The sequence below is a fragment of the Scheffersomyces stipitis genome, chromosome 5 (assembly GCF_000209165.1).
Source record: "Scheffersomyces stipitis CBS 6054 chromosome 5, complete sequence".
NCBI lineage: Eukaryota > Fungi > Ascomycota > Pichiomycetes > Serinales > Debaryomycetaceae > Scheffersomyces > Scheffersomyces stipitis.
Window position 1 is genome coordinate 1,490,431 of NC_009045.1, and position 20,348 is coordinate 1,510,778.

Sequence of the window (20,348 nt, forward strand, 5' to 3'; positions counted from 1 at the left end):
ACAGTGCCAATGCTTGGATATTGCTTGATTTTCGTTTTCCTTAAACTTCGGCGAAAAGGCTTTAGGTTTTACTTTTGCATATTTTGTCGGCTCACGCAGGCGGAATTATGCGCGATTGGGTGCAAAAAAAGAAAAGCTGGAAGAAAGCGTATCATGATTAGCACTTCCCACGAAAAAAAATTACTTCATCTACAATTGCCAACAGACTAGGTTAGTTCCTCATTAATCGACCACGAGGTGTAGCCAGTAAATTAATAATAATTAAATCACCTATATATCTATATAGCAAATCACGCGCAGGAATTGAAAGTAGCAAGTTGATGCTCGACAAAGAAAACCACGAACTAATACTAGTGAGCAAATCTGAAGTCCAATCTCTTATTGCCTTCATCAGTACTGTTCTTCATATAGTCGTCTTTTTCTTCTGCTGTCATGGCATTCCAGATCGTATCCTTTTGCTTATTTCTGTATATGTAGTATGCCTTTACGAGAAGAAGCAATGGGAACAAAGCAATAGCCAAAATGAACAATTGCCTATTACCCCTTCTGTACAATGGTTTATCATCTTGTCTATAGATATTCTTAGCATAGATGTTACCCAATTGTACAGCCATGTTATAAGTCGCACTTGCCACAGACCGATTTCTAATAGCGTACGAGTTTCTTGAAACCCAGGCGACAACAATGGCATGGATGTAAGGAACACCCAAGAGCACGGTCAACACTGCCCAAGTACCCCAAGCATTCGACATAGACTCGCTCCAGAACGCAAGAATACCCATCAAAGGAACAGTATAAAGGGGGACAGCCAAAGAGACCAAAGCCCTTTGATTGACTCTTTCCGATAACCAAGTAATAGCCAACAAGAGGATAATATGAAGAACACTGGATGGGATAGTCAACAAATTAGTGTTGAATGTAGAGAAACCCAACTGTTTCAATGTAAGAGTCATATACGCACTCACGGTAGATGTTGGGGCATAAGCAAGTAAACCAATTGCATAAAGAGGGTATAAATCGTAATCGGACAAAGCCTTCCAGATCATCCTGGGCGATAAAGCCTGTCTGTTGTGCATATCACCCTTGGATGGATCGTCTCTCAAAACTCTGTTGACCACTATCTTTTCTTCGCGCTCATTGAACCAGCCCTTAGGGTGCATCCAGCTTTTTGTTTGCAACGCAGAAGGAACCATCAAGTAGAAGGACAACAAACCAATAGTCAAAGTAAAGGCACCTTCAATAATAAATAACCATCTCCAACCAGCAAGACCATGATGGCCACGAAGACGAAGCAAACCAAAGGCAGCCAAAGAGGTACCAATATCACACAAAGATAAAGTGGTCCAGAACCATGACAATCTAATAGGCAATTCATTACTCTTGTAGAAGTAACTCAACCACAAAACCAAGTCTGCAATAAACCCACCTTCAAGCATTCCAATCAAAGCTCTAGTTGCGTAGAAAGAAGCCTTGCCCTGCAAGGCACCTTGACTCATAGCAACAATACTCCAAGCACAAATTTGAAATGGGATGAAAATATCAGGACCCAATGCTTTGGAGATAAGCTGGGAAGGAATTTCAGCCAAGAGAAAGCACACTAAGAAAATAGTATTACCAGTGTTAAAGTCATTGGTTGTCAATTTCAAATCATCTAACAAGTTATCCGAAACAGCTTGGGAGAGATTTCCTCTATCAACTTGCAAACTGAGGAACATCAAACATGCCGTAAATGCAACACGAAAATCCAACTTTCTGATAAGCTTTTTTTCTTCCTGTGGTTCCCACTCAAATTCTGGGTCAAAAGCGCTACGACATTCGTACTGGGCTTTCTCGTAGACTTCTCTGTAATGTTCGGCAACAACAGGGTCCAAAAATGGATTTTTCTCGAACGAAGAACTAGTGGTGCTTTCCGAATCAGTGATAATGTCAATTTCCTTGCGGATATCGACCGTGACGTTAGCGTCCTTTTCCTTGGTGTCAGCCATAGTGATCTGCAACAATGCTTGTTGAAGAAAAAGAACCAAGAAGCCAAGAGTCTTCCAATTGCAAGATTTACCTAGCTATATAACCCAGTTCAGGATTGCAAAAGTTCCCAGACAGAGGCTGCTCTGCCAAGCAAAATAGACAATTTGCAATCGTGTCACGTGATATTGGTTATGCTGATCGACAAAAGTAAAATTGTGGTGGCTAGATTGCTTATCAACGTCAAGGGCACTATAGGCTTTGAAGGAATAGAGGCTTCACACCAAGCCTCTATCTTATCTGGCGAGTACCGAATCGAAGTGGGCTTTTTATTATGTGGACGAATTTTGCAAAAAATGACCATCCAATGATGAAATCGCGGATAAGTGTGGACCCGATTTTGCAATCGCAATCTGGGGTACAATTTTGTTAACTGGCTACACAATAATTGCCCAAGGCAAGCAAGTAATTTCAAGTGCTTTCGCATGGTCAGTAGTGGTTCGTGGCCTGTACTCATTGATAAATTTTACTAATAATGTAACATGCGGCAAATGACACTCCGTAGACATGAAACTTCCAACAATGAAAATTGCAAGTAAATTAAAAGGTGGTGCCGTTTAGTAGCGAGCAAATATGCCCGCCTTTTCTATTGTAACTGGCTCTGTAAAACTGACCACCCTGATGACTTCTCCATCTTCCAAGGTATATTCACCATCGGATAAATCGGTACTGCCACTATTATATTGTCCAAATAACCTTTCCAAAGTACTGTTAGATTCTCTAGGTTTGATTTCTGGTCTTAGTGTCCCCACAGTGATGTGCAAGAATTGGTTCATTGTAGCCAATTTCGGAATTTCTTCGTCCCAATTTTTGTAGTAATTTCCTACTTCAGCCAAAATGCATATTAATTTGTCGTGGTTAATGATGATCTTGGTCAAATTGACATCTGCAAAAAATTTTAATTTGCAGACCATTTTGTTCTCATACAGTGGCTGGAAAACTCTATTGAATTCCTTCCATGCCGGGGTCAAGCTCTTATTTTCCTTAAGGCTGAACAGGTGTCCCAAGGTTATGTGAAATGATTCCTGCACTCTCGCAGACGTCTTCAAAAGACGCCATTGTGGATCATCACCTAAACCTGAATCGATGGTGCTAATCAAGAAATCGGACGGGATAGAGATACCGTAGTAGGCAGGTTTCATGGTCTTGGCCATGTTCTTTACGAAGTCTGGCTTATAGCTTAACGATTCCTCAAATGCAATTTTAATTTCGTCATCCGACGGTACCTTAGGAACCAACTCTGGATAATTCTCTTGTAGATGTCTTATTACTATCTTCACATTTGCCAAGGAAGATTCGGTCTCAGTTAACTGTAGCTTGATAACGGAGTCAAACATTTTGTCTGGTGCAGTTTCTGGTGCCACCTCCTGGAACCGGCTAATGAACAGCCTCATGACTTTCTCTGCTAGTTGCGGATCCGTAGAACTCTTGATCGATTGATGATTGTCACCTCTATCTTTAATTCTGTTATAGGTAAGATTCCATAACGACTCTTCATCCAAGTTGTTGATGAAACTGACAGCTATGAATTTTATTTCCTGGTGTTGATCAAAGTAGATGGTCTTACGCTTGGCAAAGTCATCTAGAATTTGTTGACGCTCCCTGAAGGACGAGTTGTTTCTGTCAAACAAGACCACTGGCGAATGTACTAACCCAGACAAGCTGGAATCTATAATTTTGAACTTATTTCCCTTTTTAATATTGTCGTTTTGAAGATGGACCCATTCCGGAAACAACTTATTCAAAGTTAGGAATACAGTGGTTTTTCCGCACCCAATAGTTGCAATAGGAACTAATACATACTTGGTTTTGTTGTCAGGGTCCAATTTGGATACCTCTTCTGCCATCTTTTTGTCCAAGGTCAACAAGTTCATACCGTTTGCTTCGTTCAAATGTTCAAGGAACAATTGTCTGATTTTAATGATACCATAGCCGTTGGCGAAGTCCTGTAATAATTGAGGCTGTTTCTCAAACAAATCCCTCACAAAACCTATGTATTTGGCTGTGATCATTCTATGGGTCTTGATAAAGACTTCGCTTTCCTCCTTATTCTCGACGAAGATCTTTCTGGTAACCTCTCTAAATTGTCTATACAATAAATAGGGCTCCTCAAACTTGTACTTGAAAAAGAAATCGGAGTTGTCCTTTTTATGATGGCATCTGATTACAAACCCTTCAGCTTCCTTGCCGTTGTAAGTCCCAGTTTTGGCACATTCGTCAAGGAAAGTAAAGAGTTCATCTACGTCATTGTATCTGAGAGACTCAATTGTCTTGAAACCCCACTCTTTGGCAAACTCTGTCACTTGCTCTATAGGTACCGTGTTAAATTTGATAGTGTTATAGTTGAGCCCATGGAGGTAAAGACCTGATTTTTCCTTTGTATATGGCAAGACATGTTCTTCAAATGAATCATCACATAATTCAGTTACTGCAGTTAGATTGTTTTCATACAAAAACTTTGCCAATTCGGTGATGGACTTGTTTGCGAGCGTGGAAACCTGATTTTTGAGCTCGTTTTCTCCAGCCAAAGCATGGTTTCTGATCAGATCATCACGGTATCCTGTTGAATGCTTGGAACAAACTACAATTTCACCTGTTTCCAAGCCTCCAATTAAGATGATACAGCCATTTTCCTTGAGTGTAACATCATATGGTCCTACAGTTGAAGTGGGTAGATCCTTGAGTTTGGTGGCTGCTACTTCGTCTACGTTGAAAAACTTGTCGTAGCCTCTCGCTACGATCTTATTGTCGTTGACGGTGAACAAGCCTCTGGCGCGTATAGGCAACTCGATCTTGGAACGAGAGTAGTCGAATTCGGCGAATTTCCAAGAATCGATGGTCTGCTTAGAATTAAAGATAGTATTGGAAAACTTGATGCACTTGCCGTTTTTCTTCAATTGCGTGCTGTCGTGTAACTTCTGCACGAGATCTATGACCACATCCTGCTTGTCTCTGTGGACATCAAGTTTCATGGCCTGAAGTTGGTTAGCGAGGCTATGGGAGGTAGTTGAGTCTGGCATTGGTTTCAATTTGGAGTGAAAATTGCAGCTGCTCAATAAAAAAAAGACGGCAGATTAAAAAAATTGTAGCGAGAAGAGTTCGGTACAAAATTCAAAGTATGGAGATTTTGAGACAGTAGGGTCGCGGATAGAAGTCAGATTACAGTGCAATTACACAGCCAACTGAATCTGACACGTAATATGGAACGGACGAAAGCTTCAAGACCGAGTTCAGGTCTTGCGGAGACCCCAAAGGAATATATAAATTTCATTTGACTCACGGTTTAAGGATCTATGACTCTTAACTGAATAAGCTCTTTGGATATGATTACATAATTCAAAAAGTAGGTATAACGAATGTGACAATTGTAGACAAAGAAGCCTGGAGCTTTCTCAAGAGGAGAACATACCAGAACTTGGAATTGTAGTTTCAATCCAGGGAATTACGGCTCTATGAGAAAGTCTTAGAGGAGGAACCATAGTGTAGACTAGGGACACAATACCAACTGAGTGCGGTGTCTGTTACATAATCCAATCCATACCGAACTGTCAACTAAATCTATAACTACCATACCTGAATAAAGAAACAATCTGCTGGATAACGGCAAAACTTTCGTAATTTCAGATCTCAATTGACACCCAATCTGCGAGTAATAATCAGTAGATAAGTATGTCTCTCACGGTGGATGTCGACGAAGCAGACGTGGCAGTTCTTAGCCAGAACTTGGCCAAATCAAAAGAGTTGTTTCTGCAAATCTCCAAGTCTTTGACAAATGTTTCTCAAAAGTCTATCAATGCCTCCAAGAACATCAAGCCGATTTTGCGCGACGTCAACAGGTTGAACAATCACAAAGGACAGATCGAAAACGGTTTGAATCTTCTTCAAGACGTCAACGAAAGCGCGGTTCAAATCAACAACTTCGAAAACATCTTGAACAACCCTATAGAACTCATCGGCTTGAAGAAATACATCGACACATTGGACAAGAGTAGAGCACTCTTCAAGATCATAAAGCCCCGGTTCAAGAAATTTACAGGGATTTTGATCAACTTCGAGAACCTCATAGACAAATCAGACATGAAGCTTCAGACTCACATGCAAGGCTTAATCAAACAAGATGCTGGAGAGATTCTACAAGACGGCTCCACTGCTAAGATTAACGACATTAAAACTATTCTCCGCTACTTCGGCACCGACACAGCTCATGTCTACAAGATCTACAGCAGGTCCCGTGGAAATAACGTGTACGAGAAGTTGAAGCCCTTGGAAGCATCTACAGAACCCAAAGAGAGACCAGAAAATATCCCCTACGAAAAAGGCTCTAACGGCATCACCAGTTTCACTACTACATTTATGAATGTGATAGAAAACGAGTTGAGATTGCTCAAGGAGTTGAATCTTCCTCGTTCTGAGGTAGTAGGTCCTATCGTGGAACGGTCAGTAGGCGAAATCTACAATCACGGCATTATCAACAGATTCAGTCATTTCTTTAACAGTCTGAGTGCCATCATTCAAAACGATATTTTGCTCTTGGAGTTCATCGATAACTTGCTTCAGTTCCAGGAATTCTTGCGTAAGAACGGCGTTTCCAATAAGGAGTTCGACAACAGCATTGCCCTTTTCATCACCAAGAGCTCGGTTCTCTTCAAGGAGTACATCAAGTTGATCGAACTCAGATTTCAAAACACAGAAAAAATCACCGAAATTAATATTCCTCAGATTATTGTGGATCTCTTCTCCAGGATTCGTCGTATCAGTGAGTTCCCTCACGCGCTCTTGTCCTTGATCTCGACCTACAAGTTGGGAGACTGGTTAATAGTAAAGCCTCCTGTTAAATTCATCACTGTGTACACCTCAGTAATACCGAACACAGCTAACGACGAAAGTGCGGAATACCACTTGAGTTCATTTTTCTCGGATATAATTGACTCTATTACGATTAACATTGAGATAGGGTTGAAAAATAACGAAGCTAACTATAAAAAATCTACGCAAGGCTTCCACTTGATAAAAAATGTGGTAATGATTGAAACCATCTTGAACAGATCTGAAACGTTACACAAGAGCTTGGGTAATTTGGGAATGGAACGTTTGAACAAGTTAAAGAATCGATTCCTCAAATTATTCTTGGACGACTGGAACTACGCCTCCTACATAATCATCAGAGATATGACTACCATAGCAACCAGTCATGCACACGCAGCTGGGGGCCAGGGACCGAGTACCGGAGGTAGCAGTGGTCACCTCAGCAATAAAGAGAAAGAGCAGATTAAGGACTTGTTCAAGAACTTTAACGACTCGTTCGAGGACGCCATCCGCAACTACGAAAAGTACAATATCACTGATGTCAACTTGCGCAACTATTTGAGCAACGAAATCAAGAAGTTGATCATCAACGCCTATTTCAAGCTTTACGACAAGTACGGAAACAGCGACTTCACCAAGAACAAGTCAAAGTATGTCAAGTATGACAAGCAGCAGTTTGAGAGAATATTGAACGAAAAACTCTAGCGGTAATGTGGGAGCATTCTTTGTAGGATCCCATTGATCCCGGTGGGCATACTCCTACATGCGACCCTTACAAGGTTTGAGATATTTTTTGTACGTTTGAAGTTTTGTGTATGGTTGCATGCTCGTACCACACAATGTGACACTAGAAACTAGAACGTACCATTTATGGCACTACAATCGGTTCGGAATGTCAGAGACGAAGAGACGATTCCAGAATACATCGCTACAGAGTTTCACTAATTTAGGTGTGCCAAGCATGAGGGCTAAGCCAGGAAGTTAGACCAGGAAAGTATTAGAGACTGTGAAAATATCGAGATTCTCAAGTTGACGAGAATGCCACCAGAACCGCAACGCATGACATGTAGATCGCATGGCGTGGCAGCATTTTTTTGATGGCAAACCCGAAATGTCAACAGTTCCCCCACGAGAATGAAACAGTTTTAACACGACAGAAACTGGAAATGTAGTTATAAATAATTCCCATGGAAGAGGCTCATGACATGCTTAGCCGGAAAAAGCAATCACGTGCAGGCAATTTAAAGTGAATGAAAACGTAATAGTTTAAGTGAGCGAAAAGGAGTTCGCCGACTCTCCTTTTCCTTCCATTTTTGACATAAATAATTTTTAGAACAATAAATAAATAACATTTGATAGAAGGATCTGACGGTAGAGAAAAAAAAAATAGGTAACTAACAGCTGCGTGCAGGCTGCGAACGAATACATCAGCGAGTTACGAGAAATTTGTATGTGTATGTCAAAAACCGGGGCTGATTTCCAGATCCGGGGGTCTGAGACAAAAAATGTCAGCGCAGTCGGGCCCTGTGTATTCAGGAAATAGGGTGATACATGAATTAACATTGAAAGAAAACGTCTTGGCACCTCTACGAAATTTCGTCATTTTTCTTCTTGCCGCTTGTTCCACACTAGACACCAATTCGGAGACGTGACTGGATAGGGGGGAGTTGGCACATCTGCGGTCCGCTAAGGGAGCAGCCACGATTGTCTCTGACTCAGCCTGTGTTAGCGCAGCGCACATCCTCAAGATCCACCTAATTGTCAAATTCAGAAACATGCTGCTTTAGTCGAGGTTATTGGGAATTAGAGCTGTGCGCTTAATAATATTGTGCGAAATGAGAAAATATATTATTATCTCTGTTTGTGCAGTGGCATTTTCGTAAATGGCAAGATAGACTGTGATGCTCAGATGACACTGGCCAATATCAGGCCTGGCTAGGGGGACGAAATAGATGAGATTAGACTGGCGTTGTGGGGCTATTGTGGCCGAGAAAGCAAACAAACCTGCAGAATTGGTTTCGTAATCCTATCCCAAATTGAAGTGAAACGTTACAAAGAGCCGCATTTCAGACTTACGTAGCGCTAGGTTCGCGCGACTGGTAGCGCTGTCTCGTATTTAGGCCTCACTGTCAGCTGGGTTCTGGTCCAACCGCAACCATGTGTGTAGACGGAGGGAACGGTGGAAGTGCAAGCGGACCAATGGGTGCCTTCGGTTGGACGGTGTCAAAGTTGAAAATGAAACGAACTCCTATTTCGTGCAGAAAGTCAGTCGGACAGAAACAGACGACAGAATGTCTTGGTTTTTTCGAGTACGAGTTTCTACAGTGAGTCTCAGTAAGGCTCAGCCTGTAAGGTAAAGAGGCGCCGCTAGCAAATTGTCTGGAGTGTCTGTCTGGGATCCCGGTAGTGCGGGTGCGTGTGGGACACCTCGGAAGTGTGTAAGTAGGCACTTTGTGCAGTGTTCTCCGGTCGGTCGGTTAAGTCAAGAATTTGACATTTTCGAAACACATTGCTTGTCACCTACCGCAGGAGCCCTGTTCACGAAACATACCAAAACGCCAGAAAAAAATATTTCTGGAGCTGTCTTTTTTCTTGGTATTTGAAATGTGAATCTGTCCTTGATATTTTTTTTATTTTGCATGAATTGCATTAATTGTTTTTTTCGGAATTGCCAAATATCTTAATATATATTCAGCGTCTTTTCCTGTTGTATATTGTAGAGCTGTAGAAGAGCCTTGGACCTAATTTTTGTATTTGATTTCGATCTCACTTCCAGTCTCTTTTCGATTGCGATTTCTCCTCATATAACCAGAATCGTGCAATATTATGAACTTGAACAATCTCGTCAGTAGCGGAACTGCAACCACTGCAGCTCCTTCTGTCAAGGTTGATGCTACAGCTCCGGCTTCCGAAGCTTCGCAGAGAGTCAGCTTGCCTCCCATATCAGATATCTTGGTGAGCCGCTTGCCGCCAGTTCCTGGTGCGCCATCTTCGAGCTCGATCTTACCGCCACTTCCTCACCAATCTCTTCCATTTGCCGGAGGTCCTCCGCCAGTTCCGCAACAAGATAGCCGGAACCTCCCTCCAAACTACAAGTACTACGACTACTACTACGGTCTGAACGTTCCATCTCATCTGCTTGCCAACCATCTGATTTCACATCTGACTGCGTTGACGAGGTCGCCGTTGTCACACAACTCTCTGCCCGTATACGGAACAAACACCACACCTCCACCGGCACCTCCAACATTGAGACACAACTCGACCAACTCATACAACCTCAACGTCCAGTATCCCCCACATCAGCATCAACACATCCCTCACCCACATCAGCCTCCTCACTTGTACAAAACGCACAGCCTGCCTATCGGAGGCATTCCCACTATTTTGGGAGCACACATCCACCAGGGCGTGCAGCACCTTCACCAGCGTCAGCAGGCACATGAGTTGGACGACGAGAGACTGTTGTCGCCTGGCAACAAGCGTAAAACGAGAAACAACTTGCCCAAGGAGATCACATACATCTTGCTCAAGTGGTTGAACGACCACTTGAGCCACCCATACCCTAACTCGTTTGAAAAGAACCAGTTGATGATGATGACCGGATTGAACCAGCAGCAGTTGAGCAACTGGTTCATCAACGCCAGAAGAAGAAAAATCAAGCTGTTGAAGGAACAGAAGCGTTTGAACTTGGTGTAGGGACTGTACTAGAATGTAATAACAAGGACCAGCACTGGCTGCTGGCCCGTCTTGGATAAAAAGGTAATTAGCGGGTCTATAGGAATATAAGGTAAAAGGAAAAAAGTGTAGACAGAGAGATACGACTGAATGTTTTGAGCTACGAGGGCATTCAAGCTAGCTGGAAGATAGGACGGATATATGGGTTTAACTCTTCCGGCACTGGTTAATACTTCACCCCATGCGAATGGAGCCATAAGAATACAAAGTGTAATAGAAACTAGTTTTATGTCAACTTGAACGGTTTTATGAGACTTACTACGAACTGAAAGGGCATGAGAACAACGTACAAGCTGCTATTGGATAGCAATAGAAATGTGTAGATTCAGCAATAGAGGTTGCAATTTGTTGGCAAATCCCTCGGACGAATTAGGTATTAGTCTGGGTGGACCAGTACGAGAGTTCGGTACTCCTAGCCCCGTAATTGTCTACAGCTACAGCTACCCTGAATCCATATCTTTAGGCAAATAGAGCTTTATTATCCGAGCTCTTGCAATGGGTCCAGGCACTTTTCGTAGACTTTGGATCGAAAGCATAGCAGTCGCCAAGACAAGGTGTTTGCCAGATAATTACCTGTGAAAATATCATTTACGTTGCTCCAATTTAGACTGTGGATGGAACCATGTCAAAGAGCTAATAAATAACTCGTTGGTACGGCGTAAGGACGATCTTGGCCTGAAAGCCGAAGGAACCTGGGGATAAATCACGGCGGAGAAAACAGAAATACAAGAGAATAATAAGCTGATTAGAGATTATTTCAGATTATCACCTAATGAAATAGAAGCAGAGAAACACCGAACTAATAACAGGAGACGAATAAATTTTCAACCAAAATCCTAATGAAGATTCTGTCCCACGGTATCAAAAACACATACAATTGGGCTACCTTCTGTCCCCCTATATGGCCCCTGTTAAACTATGGAACTGCATTTCCACGCTTCTAATGAACATTTTCACTAGCCTACATACAAATTGCTCTGAATTAGTTCCATAAATTTGTCCGACAATTTCCCAGCCAGACACTCGCCAGTTATCATCGCTCGTCATTGTCTGCTGCTGATAATCCCACGGCCACCGAACAATATTCCCCCCATTCAGAAGAGCTGTTATGACTGACCACGCTTCGTAAATTATTCCATCGAAAATTTATCTATCGCACGCCTTGTGGGGCCAGATCCCAAGCGATTAGACACCTTTGATGACACGCCAATCAAAAGGAGGCGATCGCTCAACACGGCAGAAGCAGGGGGGATATCAGAACTGATGTTTATCTATCTCGAAGCAGCATTCCCAGTCCCTACTCCTCGTTAGAATAAGCTGCTGATCGCCTGGACCAGGGGAACCCTAGCAGAACCAAAGACTTGTGTCACGTGATGGGACTAAGCCCTTTTCTGCTACTCTGTCAAACCTCTCAATTTCTGTGGTGCATGTATGGGGCCGAAGCTTTTCCTGATTAGAAAATTACTGCACCGATTTTTCTTGGCATGTACGAGCCCCGGTGCAGAACCGAGACCGGTCGGATTTGATTCTAGTTCGTAATCATGACAGTATGTGTCAATCCTGGTTTGCACAGGTTTCTTATCTCTGCTGTCAGACAAAAAATTCTAATTAGTACTACATTAAAGTTTGATTACCAGTATTATTTGGCAGTCTGTATTGTGTATTATTTTTATTTGATGTTTTTTTTTTCGCTTTAATTCATTTGTGCTTATACTTTGGCTAATTCAATTCCACGTCCGCTAGAGATAATGTAGCTTTTGACAAACGCCGTTCCCCATATGTACGTGACTGGCTAATGAGGTTTAGCCAAGTTCTCTTGCCAACGTTTTGCACGTGATGGAACCTTTTGGGTAGCAATCCACAAGGAATACCCCCCTGTAGAGACTGCGGTTGTCTATTTTTATCGTCTTTGGTTGTCTTCAGTAAGGTTTTAAGGTTGGAAATGCTATTGTTGCATGAACATCAATAACTCGATTCAGTCAACGTTTCTTTCGTTAATTTCTTGTCCGCCATATGCCATTACCACCTGCAATATCGGAGCTGAAACTGACGGAGCGGGGTATCAAATCCTTCGTTTGTCACCTGTTAAGGCAGCGACAATGCTTTTGGACAATTGAAGTCGAATTGTAGGAGACCGTTAGTAGTCTTGTCGCCTACAAGCGGACGTGTGCGCCGCGAGTTGTTGACTTTAGTGCATAAACTCATTTCACCTTTCACAATGACAATTTGTGATATCTTTTTCTGGTGGCTACGTGGTTTAGATTTGTTCTATTTCAAGATGACGCAGTATACATCTTCTAGAAGATAATTTTGGCGCAGATTTCGCTTCCAATGACCTAGTTTCGCCGTATCTACTTTAGTTTTTTGTCTCCAACCAATATTATTTTCCTGATTCTGTGTTCGTGTGGTATGATTGGCGATTGTCGAACGGTGTAAAGCTTATTATCGGCCTGAACAATTGTGCTAGAGTGGTTGTGGTAGAGATTCAGCCGCATTGAGACGTTGGTGCAAGCGAGCGATGCCGTGTGATTTGAGTGGAGAAACTCAAAACCAGGTGCAAAGATGCTTCTGAAATTCTGTCTCATTCCCATTTAATCGATTTCTAGTCTATGCAAGGAAAAAAGGGGGACGATATTTACCTGTGAAATTATCACCTCAAGCACGCTTTGCCAAATTGTAGACAGACCCCAAAACAGGAAGCTGTAACAGAATAACAGAAATAGATCAACCGTTCCACAAGTGGAAGGGTCACATTCCGCTCTGCACAACTTCGTGTCATATTGTCTTGACTTTCTGGCTGTGCTGTGCCTATACGGTCTGGTGCCAATTTACTGGCACAATTGCTCCTGCTACTGACGTTACTGCAGGCACCAGAGACAATAATGCCCAGGAGCACAATTAGTCAACTTTCCCAAAATTCGACATGCAATTAGAATACTTCTGGGCGGAGTTGTGCTTACACTCTAGACGATTCGATTATCCTGATTATGCTGACTACTACAAGAGGAAACGGAGGAAACGGAGGAACCCTCCCTAAGTTTACCAAAGAGTCTGTTTGTTTTCTACCTACAATGGAATGGCATGGTTTCTCCCGTTCGTGCGCTTCTTGCAAACTGAACACACAAGAACTCTGTACTACGAGCCCAGTGGAAAAACTCATCCGCCATAGTGTAACATTGTAAATCTTTGTATAATTAGCCGAACACAGACTATCCCATTTGGAAATGAAACAATCTTGTGTCTCCATCGGAACTTTATCTAGAAAGTAGCGAAAGCACCAAACCAGACCACTTAAAATCTGAAAATCATATGCCCTCGCTATTGGGATCAGCACCGGTTCCAGTTCCGAGGGTTGCATCTCTGCAGTGGGAAATTGGTGCATAGCGAAGCTTCGCACCGAAGGCGTGCGTCTGTTCCCCGTGATCTGAGTCGTGTGATGTTGACGTCGGTCACTTGACTGGTCACGTTCTGTCAACGCCAAAAAGAGCATACGAGAATTAAAAAGTTTCTTCAGAAATGTAAACACGCCTGCAGACAGTCCAGGTGAATAATCTCCAGAGTTCCATAGTTAAGATCGGATTCTAAATGCTATTCTTTTTATCGCCTAACTTCAAACATTCGCTAGCAAAATGTCTTCTGTATCGTTGATGTCACCCTCAGATGCGCTTGTGTCGGTAGCGGATCACATTCTTGATTCGCTCACTGATTTGAACAAATTGGAGTACAACAAGAAAGGCAGAAAGTACAGATTTGTCAATAACAACTTCCAGCGTGTTCGTGAGGAAGATAAACATCTAGTCATATGTCCTGAAGACCCCCTGCTCAATTTGGCTGTAATCTCGGCTTTCTTTATTCTCTTCAATATTAACAACGGAGATATTCTCCAGAGGTATCCTGACTTCTGTCTCAGTATTATTGGAGTAGCCCAGAAACTTGAAAACGAAGGCTGGACTGAGGAAGAAAATTCCTCTGTGGTCCATTACAAAAATGCTCGGTTTGATCCCTTGCCGGCCAAGGATATCGCCTTGCAGTATTTAGAAGAATACCGTATAGAACAGAAACATATTGAAATGGGACTCAACTTGATGCTTTGCTCGAAGTTGAATTTTCTTCACACAGACCATCACATAGGCACCAAACTTGAAGGATATTATATGAAACACTATGTGAGCGATTACTTCGGTGCGGATGCTCTTGAATCGCCAGATGTATTAGTTGCACTCAAGAGTTTTGTACATTGGGGGAACATCAAAGGATTTTTGTACAAATTGGGAGTACCCAATGTCAGTGTAAGTCCTGAATTAGTAGAGAAATTCTCGACTTTCCCGGAACCCTCAGACGAGCTCAAGGCTAGTGTATACGATCGCTACCCCAGTGGAACATCAAAGTATTCGCTTATCCGAAAGTCGGTAGATATTTTGGGAGATTGGCGTTATTCCAAACTTATGCCATATCCCAGCTCTACGCAATTCGATTTGACCTGGCTTTACACATTGTGTCACGACATTGAAAACGATCCAATTAGATATCATTTGCGGTCAAAGGCTAAGGGATTGTGTGAGGATCCAGTCAACTTGGCTGAACTTTCGAGTCAGCACAGCAAACAAGTCAAGAGTCTTTTAGACTTTATTTCTCTTCTCATCAACGTGTTCCATGAAACAGGAGGTGAATTCTTGCTCCAGAACTCCAAGATTCCCAAGTTCACCAACGACTTGATTGAGAAAAACAAAGATTACTATCAGAAGTTGCTCAAAGTTTGTGACAGCATTGACAGCTACGAAGAGAAGAATTGGGACTCGGACGATATTGTTCTTCGGTTATTGGGTAATGTGGAAGGAGAGAGCCTTTACGATGTTGTGATGGGGATGAGGCAAAAGTTCATTGACGATTACGAGTGATTGTCTCAATGACATCCGCACACTACACTGGAGGACATTGTAGGAGCACAATTGGGACAACTAAAAATCGCATTATATATAGAACAGTTTAGGTGACCCGAATTTCATGTTAACAACTAGAAATAATGTGGATCTTGTTTACTATCCAGATTCCAGTGTAATTACAAGTGGTAAAATGCAACAATAAAATTTTGCACCCTTTTCTTCCACGCAGGCAGCCCCCTAAGTGCATTAGCCAATTGCTTCAGACCCCAGACCATTGGGCCCCTGCATGTTCGGGAGCAGTATCACATGCTTTTATTATCTTCTGAGCCTCAGGACACTAATATCTCTTCCCCAGATCTCGGCAAGTGAAAAATTGGGTCCGATGAGGGAAGACAAATTTGCAATTAGCTGGATCCAGAGAAAAGACTACGGAAGTAGTCTATGGCAAAACCAGACTGACACAATCTGGCTGAAGCAACTAAAAACTGTATAACAATAAAAAAAAGAAATAGAGGAAGAAACGGAAAGGAAGCGTAACTCAAGACTTGTAATTGCTGGGCTGTATTTCGAAGAAAAATTCTCACCAACAATTCCTGATTAATTTATCTAATTTTATTAACCACCTGATTTGTTGGTGAATAACCCAGGCCATAAATATGACTTCGTCTTAGTCGACAATATTCCCACTTTTACCGGACAGTAAGCTTTATCGGCCTATTTTCAGGGCCAATAGGATTCTCTATGGGACTTTCTGAGACAAGTTCCTGGTAAAGTCGTGGCTGTCTATCCGCATAGACTGCCGATAGTGTCGGAGCTTCGGGACTTCCTGCCTTATCGACATTTTTTCCTTCATTTTTGGAGCCATCGATTGTCAAAAAGACAAATTTTCAGCCTCATTTACCAATTTGCAATTTGGCTAATTCATGCCTTCATGCGTTTTCAGATATATCGTGTAATTTGTATTATGGAGCCCCACACCATGAAAGTATCGGATGGTGCATTCTGGTTACCCTTGCTATCCGAACTAGAACTCATTTGGATGCAACGTCATTATGCAGCCATTGTGACACAAAAGCTGTATGTATGGAGTGCTGAAAAATTGTCCTCGCTATATTTATAGACCACATATGGACAGATTTTTTAAGTGGTCTTGTAAATGAGATTTCTTTTTCACGAATATTCTTAAATTTTCATCTAATTTTGCAAGATTTTCTGGATTTTCCGTCGATTGTCTTTATAAAACTGTCTGGACCAGTTCCATCTTGAGTCTTCTTTTGTTAGCAGATTCTGTCATTCATTTGCACATTTAAATATTCCCTTATCCAGTGAAATTACATCAGCCTGGTGAATTTTCACTTAATTTCAGCATACTGGGAATTTCTTTAATTCGTTTTATCAACTTTTCAAAACCAATTTTTCAGATTTTACTTCATTAGCGTCGCCATGACATCAGAGAAAGACCGTTTGCCAGTCGAGGAGACGGAGTTTGAGAAGCCCGAAGATGGCTATGAAAAGGGTTTTGAGACGTCGTCCTCTGAAATAGATATGGTTGAGTTGGAGGCCCACGATGATGTCTTGACCAGAAAGATGAAGCTCATCAACGATGCCATAGACGAAATCGGTTTCACCTGGTACCATTTGAAGCTTTTCTTCCTTAATGGTATGGGGTATGCCACAGACACCCAATTAGTGTATATTGAGAGTTCGGTCAGAACCTTCATCAACTACCAGTTTGGATATACCTTCCCGGTTTCCAATGAATGCTATGCTATAGGTATGATTCTTGGAGGTCTTTTCTGGGGGTTTTCTGCTGATTTGATAGGTAGAAAGTTGGCATTCAATCTCTCGTTGTTTCTTTCCGCCATCTTCACAATCCTCACAGGTACCATGGGTACCATGGCTTCGTATTGTATTTTTATCATATTGATCTCATTTGCAGCAGGAGGAAATTTGGTACTTGATACTTGCGTCTTCCTCGAGTTCTTGCCTCACAAGCATCAATGGCTTTTGACATTTTTCGCCTTTTTCTGGGGTATTGGTCAAACCATTGCTGTTTTGCTTGCATATGCTTTCTTGCCTAACAACTCGTGTTCATCCGCTGATGATTGTCCTTCTCACAAGAACAAAGGTTGGAGATATGTGTTCTACACCAACGGTTGCATAGTATTGACTTTAGCTATTCTCAGATTGACAGTTGTCAGGTTGCATGAAACACCAAAGTTCTTGGTTTCCAATAACAGAGATGCCGAGGCTGTAGAAGTTTTGCAATCGATTGCTCTTAAATACAACCGTCAATGTTCCTTGACTCTTGACAAATTGGAGGACTGTGGAACCATTTCAATCAATGAAGATTACAGACATAAAATGAACTTCAAGGGCACTTTCAACTTGATGTTCCGTCATGTAAAGATCTTGTTTGCTACTAGAACGGCTATCAGATCTACAGTGTTGCTTTTCGTGTCGTGGTTCTTGCTTGGAATCGCCTATCCGCTTTACTCCTCGTTCTTGCCAGTGTACTTGGCTACTAGAGGTGCCAATATCTCGGCTGACACCGTTTCTGGGGTTTACCGTGACAACTTGATTTCCAACGCTGCTTCCATTGGAGGTCCTTTGATTGCTGGTGCATTGCTTTATCTTGTTCCCCGTCTTGGTCGAAGAGGGGTTTTATTCATCGGAGGTGTTCTGACCATGGCTCTTTTATTTGGCTACACTGCTATAAGAACCAGAGGTCAGAATGTTGGTTTATCTTCTGCTGTGTACTGTGCCTTGTATATTTATTACGGTGTGATCTACGCATATACTCCTGAGGTTATGCCTTCTGCTGCTCGTGCCACAGGAAACTGTCTCTGTTTGGTTTGCACCCGTATAGCGACCGCAATTGTACCCGTGATTGCCTGGTTCTCCAACACAAGCTCGCTGGTTCCTATCTGGATCTGTGGAGCTGCTGTTGGTATTATTGGTATCATTGCTTTGTTCTTGCCGTTTGAACCTAGTAAGCACAGAGTTGTTTGAGACTTCTGGAAAGTCCGTTATTTATTTCGTGTATTCATGCAATACAAAGCATCCAGACGAGAGTCTGATAAGAGAATCTTAAGAGTATACTCTAGACAATCGCCTTGGTATCTAGAGTTGACTTATATAGCATTAGATATAACTAGATAAAGAGTAGCTCGCTAATTAAAGTTCACTATTTCCAGCTATTATATTGTAGACTAATACTACAATAGACTAAATGAGCCAGATAAATTGTTGAAGCAAGATTAGGTACACTAGTTGTTCATTTCCCTGCCGAATACTTACCGAACAATAGATAAGACCCAGCTTTGGGCATTTCCCGAATTTTAAGGGTTCTTCTCCATTCCAGAGACTAGTACGGCCGTGCATAATGAGCCACGAACCAGACTCTAAATCTATCGGCCTAAGCCATTGCCAGAACAGAATTTTTTCTAACTGTACGATCCAGCCTGTTATAACAGCTCATTGTCTGTAAATCATGGGGATATCCTGAAAGTCCCCAGGATATTTTCCCCATGTATTATGAGTTGTTGCAATTTTTTAAATCTTGCATTCTTCAATTCCTTCTGTATAATATTTCCACCTGTCTAAGTCAGGAAATTTTCAACTAAAATGTTAAACTCTATTTTGCTAAAATTTCCTAGAATGGTTCCACTTGATCCATGATTGCAACTGAATTTTGGTCCTTACACTATACGCCTAGACTTTCTTACTTCTACCTGTCCACGACAGTCTATTCTAGCGATGACATCATCGCCCGTTCTCTGAAAAATGGCACAGAAAGCTGTCTGGTGATTGCGATACTGTCCAAAAACTCTGCTCCAAATGAACTAACCCCGTGCTTGCTTTCACCACGATGATAATTCAAGACGAGTACGTGCACAGGAGCTTCCAGCGGAATATCACATGCTCCAGTATATTAGCATAGATAAGACACACGAGTCACAAACGCTTTGGAGCCGCATGGTACTACATGAGAGCTGGAGATGTGACAAAGCTACCGAATGGTTTTGAGCTAGCGAGATTCGGGCCACTTGACACCATACTTAAACAGTCACATTGTCAGCCTTTTATTCGCCTGTATTCACTCGCTTTTAGTCCATTATTTGTGTGCCCTGGGAAGGAATACACCAGCAGTTTCATGGTGCAAAATCCATGGGCCCTTCGGCTTCCAAAGCTCCCTTCTGTAGAACTCCCAAAAGAGCTTATTGCAACTGCCTATTAGCAGGCTGTACACACTACACGCGATACAATGCAAAACGTGCCCAGCTACACCATATGGCTCTTTTGACAAATGCCTCTTTTGGGCATAATTGGCAAGACTATATAAGCTGGTGAAATGTTGGCCCGTATCAGTGGATTTTTGCTTTTTAGCTGACTTTTCCACATCGCTCCTTTGCTCCTTTTGGCACACTTCTCCTCATTGCAAGGGGTATATAAAAAGAGGACCAGACAGGTGTATTTTTCGGCTAGCTTAGACTTCGCTTGGACAGACTGAATATTTTCTCTGACTTGCTCCGATATCCAAATCAAATATATTCCCATTGATTCGCTGATTCGCCCAGACAAGCTACAATTTCTACCATAGGTTTTCTACTGGGTTTGCTACCAAGTCGTCCTTATATCATATCAATTTTTGGTCTTATCGTCCTCGAATTCGTGATTTGCGTTGTTAGTTCGTATTGATTTTGATCCGTGCTATTTTAATTTTTCAACCATTTCCTGAATCCAATTATCCACCAACAGACAATGGCTCTCAAAGATGAAGAAAAGGCTTCGCCTATAACCTCGGTCACAGATATCGACAAGCTCGAGGAGTCGTCCACGGGCTCCGATGAGGACATGTACGAGTTGTCTGGTAACGATGAGATTCTTGCTAGAAAA

General features: G+C 42.2%; 6 protein-coding genes across 6 annotated transcripts; 4 read left to right on the top strand and 2 right to left on the bottom strand. All coding sequences in view use genetic code 12, as the record gives it.

Annotated features, from left to right (window-relative positions):
- Nucleotides 1–227: 227 nt before the first annotated feature.
- Nucleotides 228–1,985, bottom strand: ALT1 (putative allantoate permease; the record flags this gene model as incomplete). Its single annotated transcript, XM_001385254.1, has 1 exon — nt 228–1,985. The coding sequence occupies one exon, from the start codon at nt 1,983–1,985 to the stop codon at nt 351–353; it is 1,635 nt and encodes a 544-aa protein (XP_001385291.1).
- Nucleotides 1,986–2,579: 594 nt separating this feature from the next.
- On the bottom strand, nt 2,580–4,994 carry PICST_89535 (predicted protein; the record flags this gene model as incomplete). The annotated part of the gene is made up of 1 exon (XM_001385255.1): nt 2,580–4,994. The coding sequence occupies one exon, from the start codon at nt 4,992–4,994 to the stop codon at nt 2,580–2,582; it is 2,415 nt and encodes an 804-aa protein (XP_001385292.2).
- A 697-nt stretch (nt 4,995–5,691) lies between these two features.
- PICST_46701 (predicted protein) lies at nt 5,692–7,533 on the top strand (the record flags this gene model as incomplete). The annotated part of the gene is made up of 1 exon (XM_001384938.1): nt 5,692–7,533. The coding sequence occupies one exon, from the start codon at nt 5,692–5,694 to the stop codon at nt 7,531–7,533; it is 1,842 nt and encodes a 613-aa protein (XP_001384975.2).
- A 2,121-nt stretch (nt 7,534–9,654) lies between these two features.
- PICST_32431 (predicted protein) lies at nt 9,655–10,527 on the top strand (the record flags this gene model as incomplete). Its single annotated transcript, XM_001384939.1, has 1 exon — nt 9,655–10,527. One exon carries the CDS (start codon nt 9,655–9,657, stop codon nt 10,525–10,527), a length of 873 nt encoding a protein of 290 aa, XP_001384976.2.
- Nucleotides 10,528–14,195: 3,668 nt separating this feature from the next.
- PICST_36443 (predicted protein) lies at nt 14,196–15,464 on the top strand (the record flags this gene model as incomplete). Its single annotated transcript, XM_001384940.1, has 1 exon — nt 14,196–15,464. The coding sequence occupies one exon, from the start codon at nt 14,196–14,198 to the stop codon at nt 15,462–15,464; it is 1,269 nt and encodes a 422-aa protein (XP_001384977.2).
- A 1,530-nt stretch (nt 15,465–16,994) lies between these two features.
- PICST_32433 (inorganic phosphate transporter) lies at nt 16,995–18,461 on the top strand (the record flags this gene model as incomplete). Its single annotated transcript, XM_001384941.1, has 1 exon — nt 16,995–18,461. The coding sequence occupies one exon, from the start codon at nt 16,995–16,997 to the stop codon at nt 18,459–18,461; it is 1,467 nt and encodes a 488-aa protein (XP_001384978.2).
- Between the last annotated feature and the right edge of the window lie 1,887 nt (nt 18,462–20,348).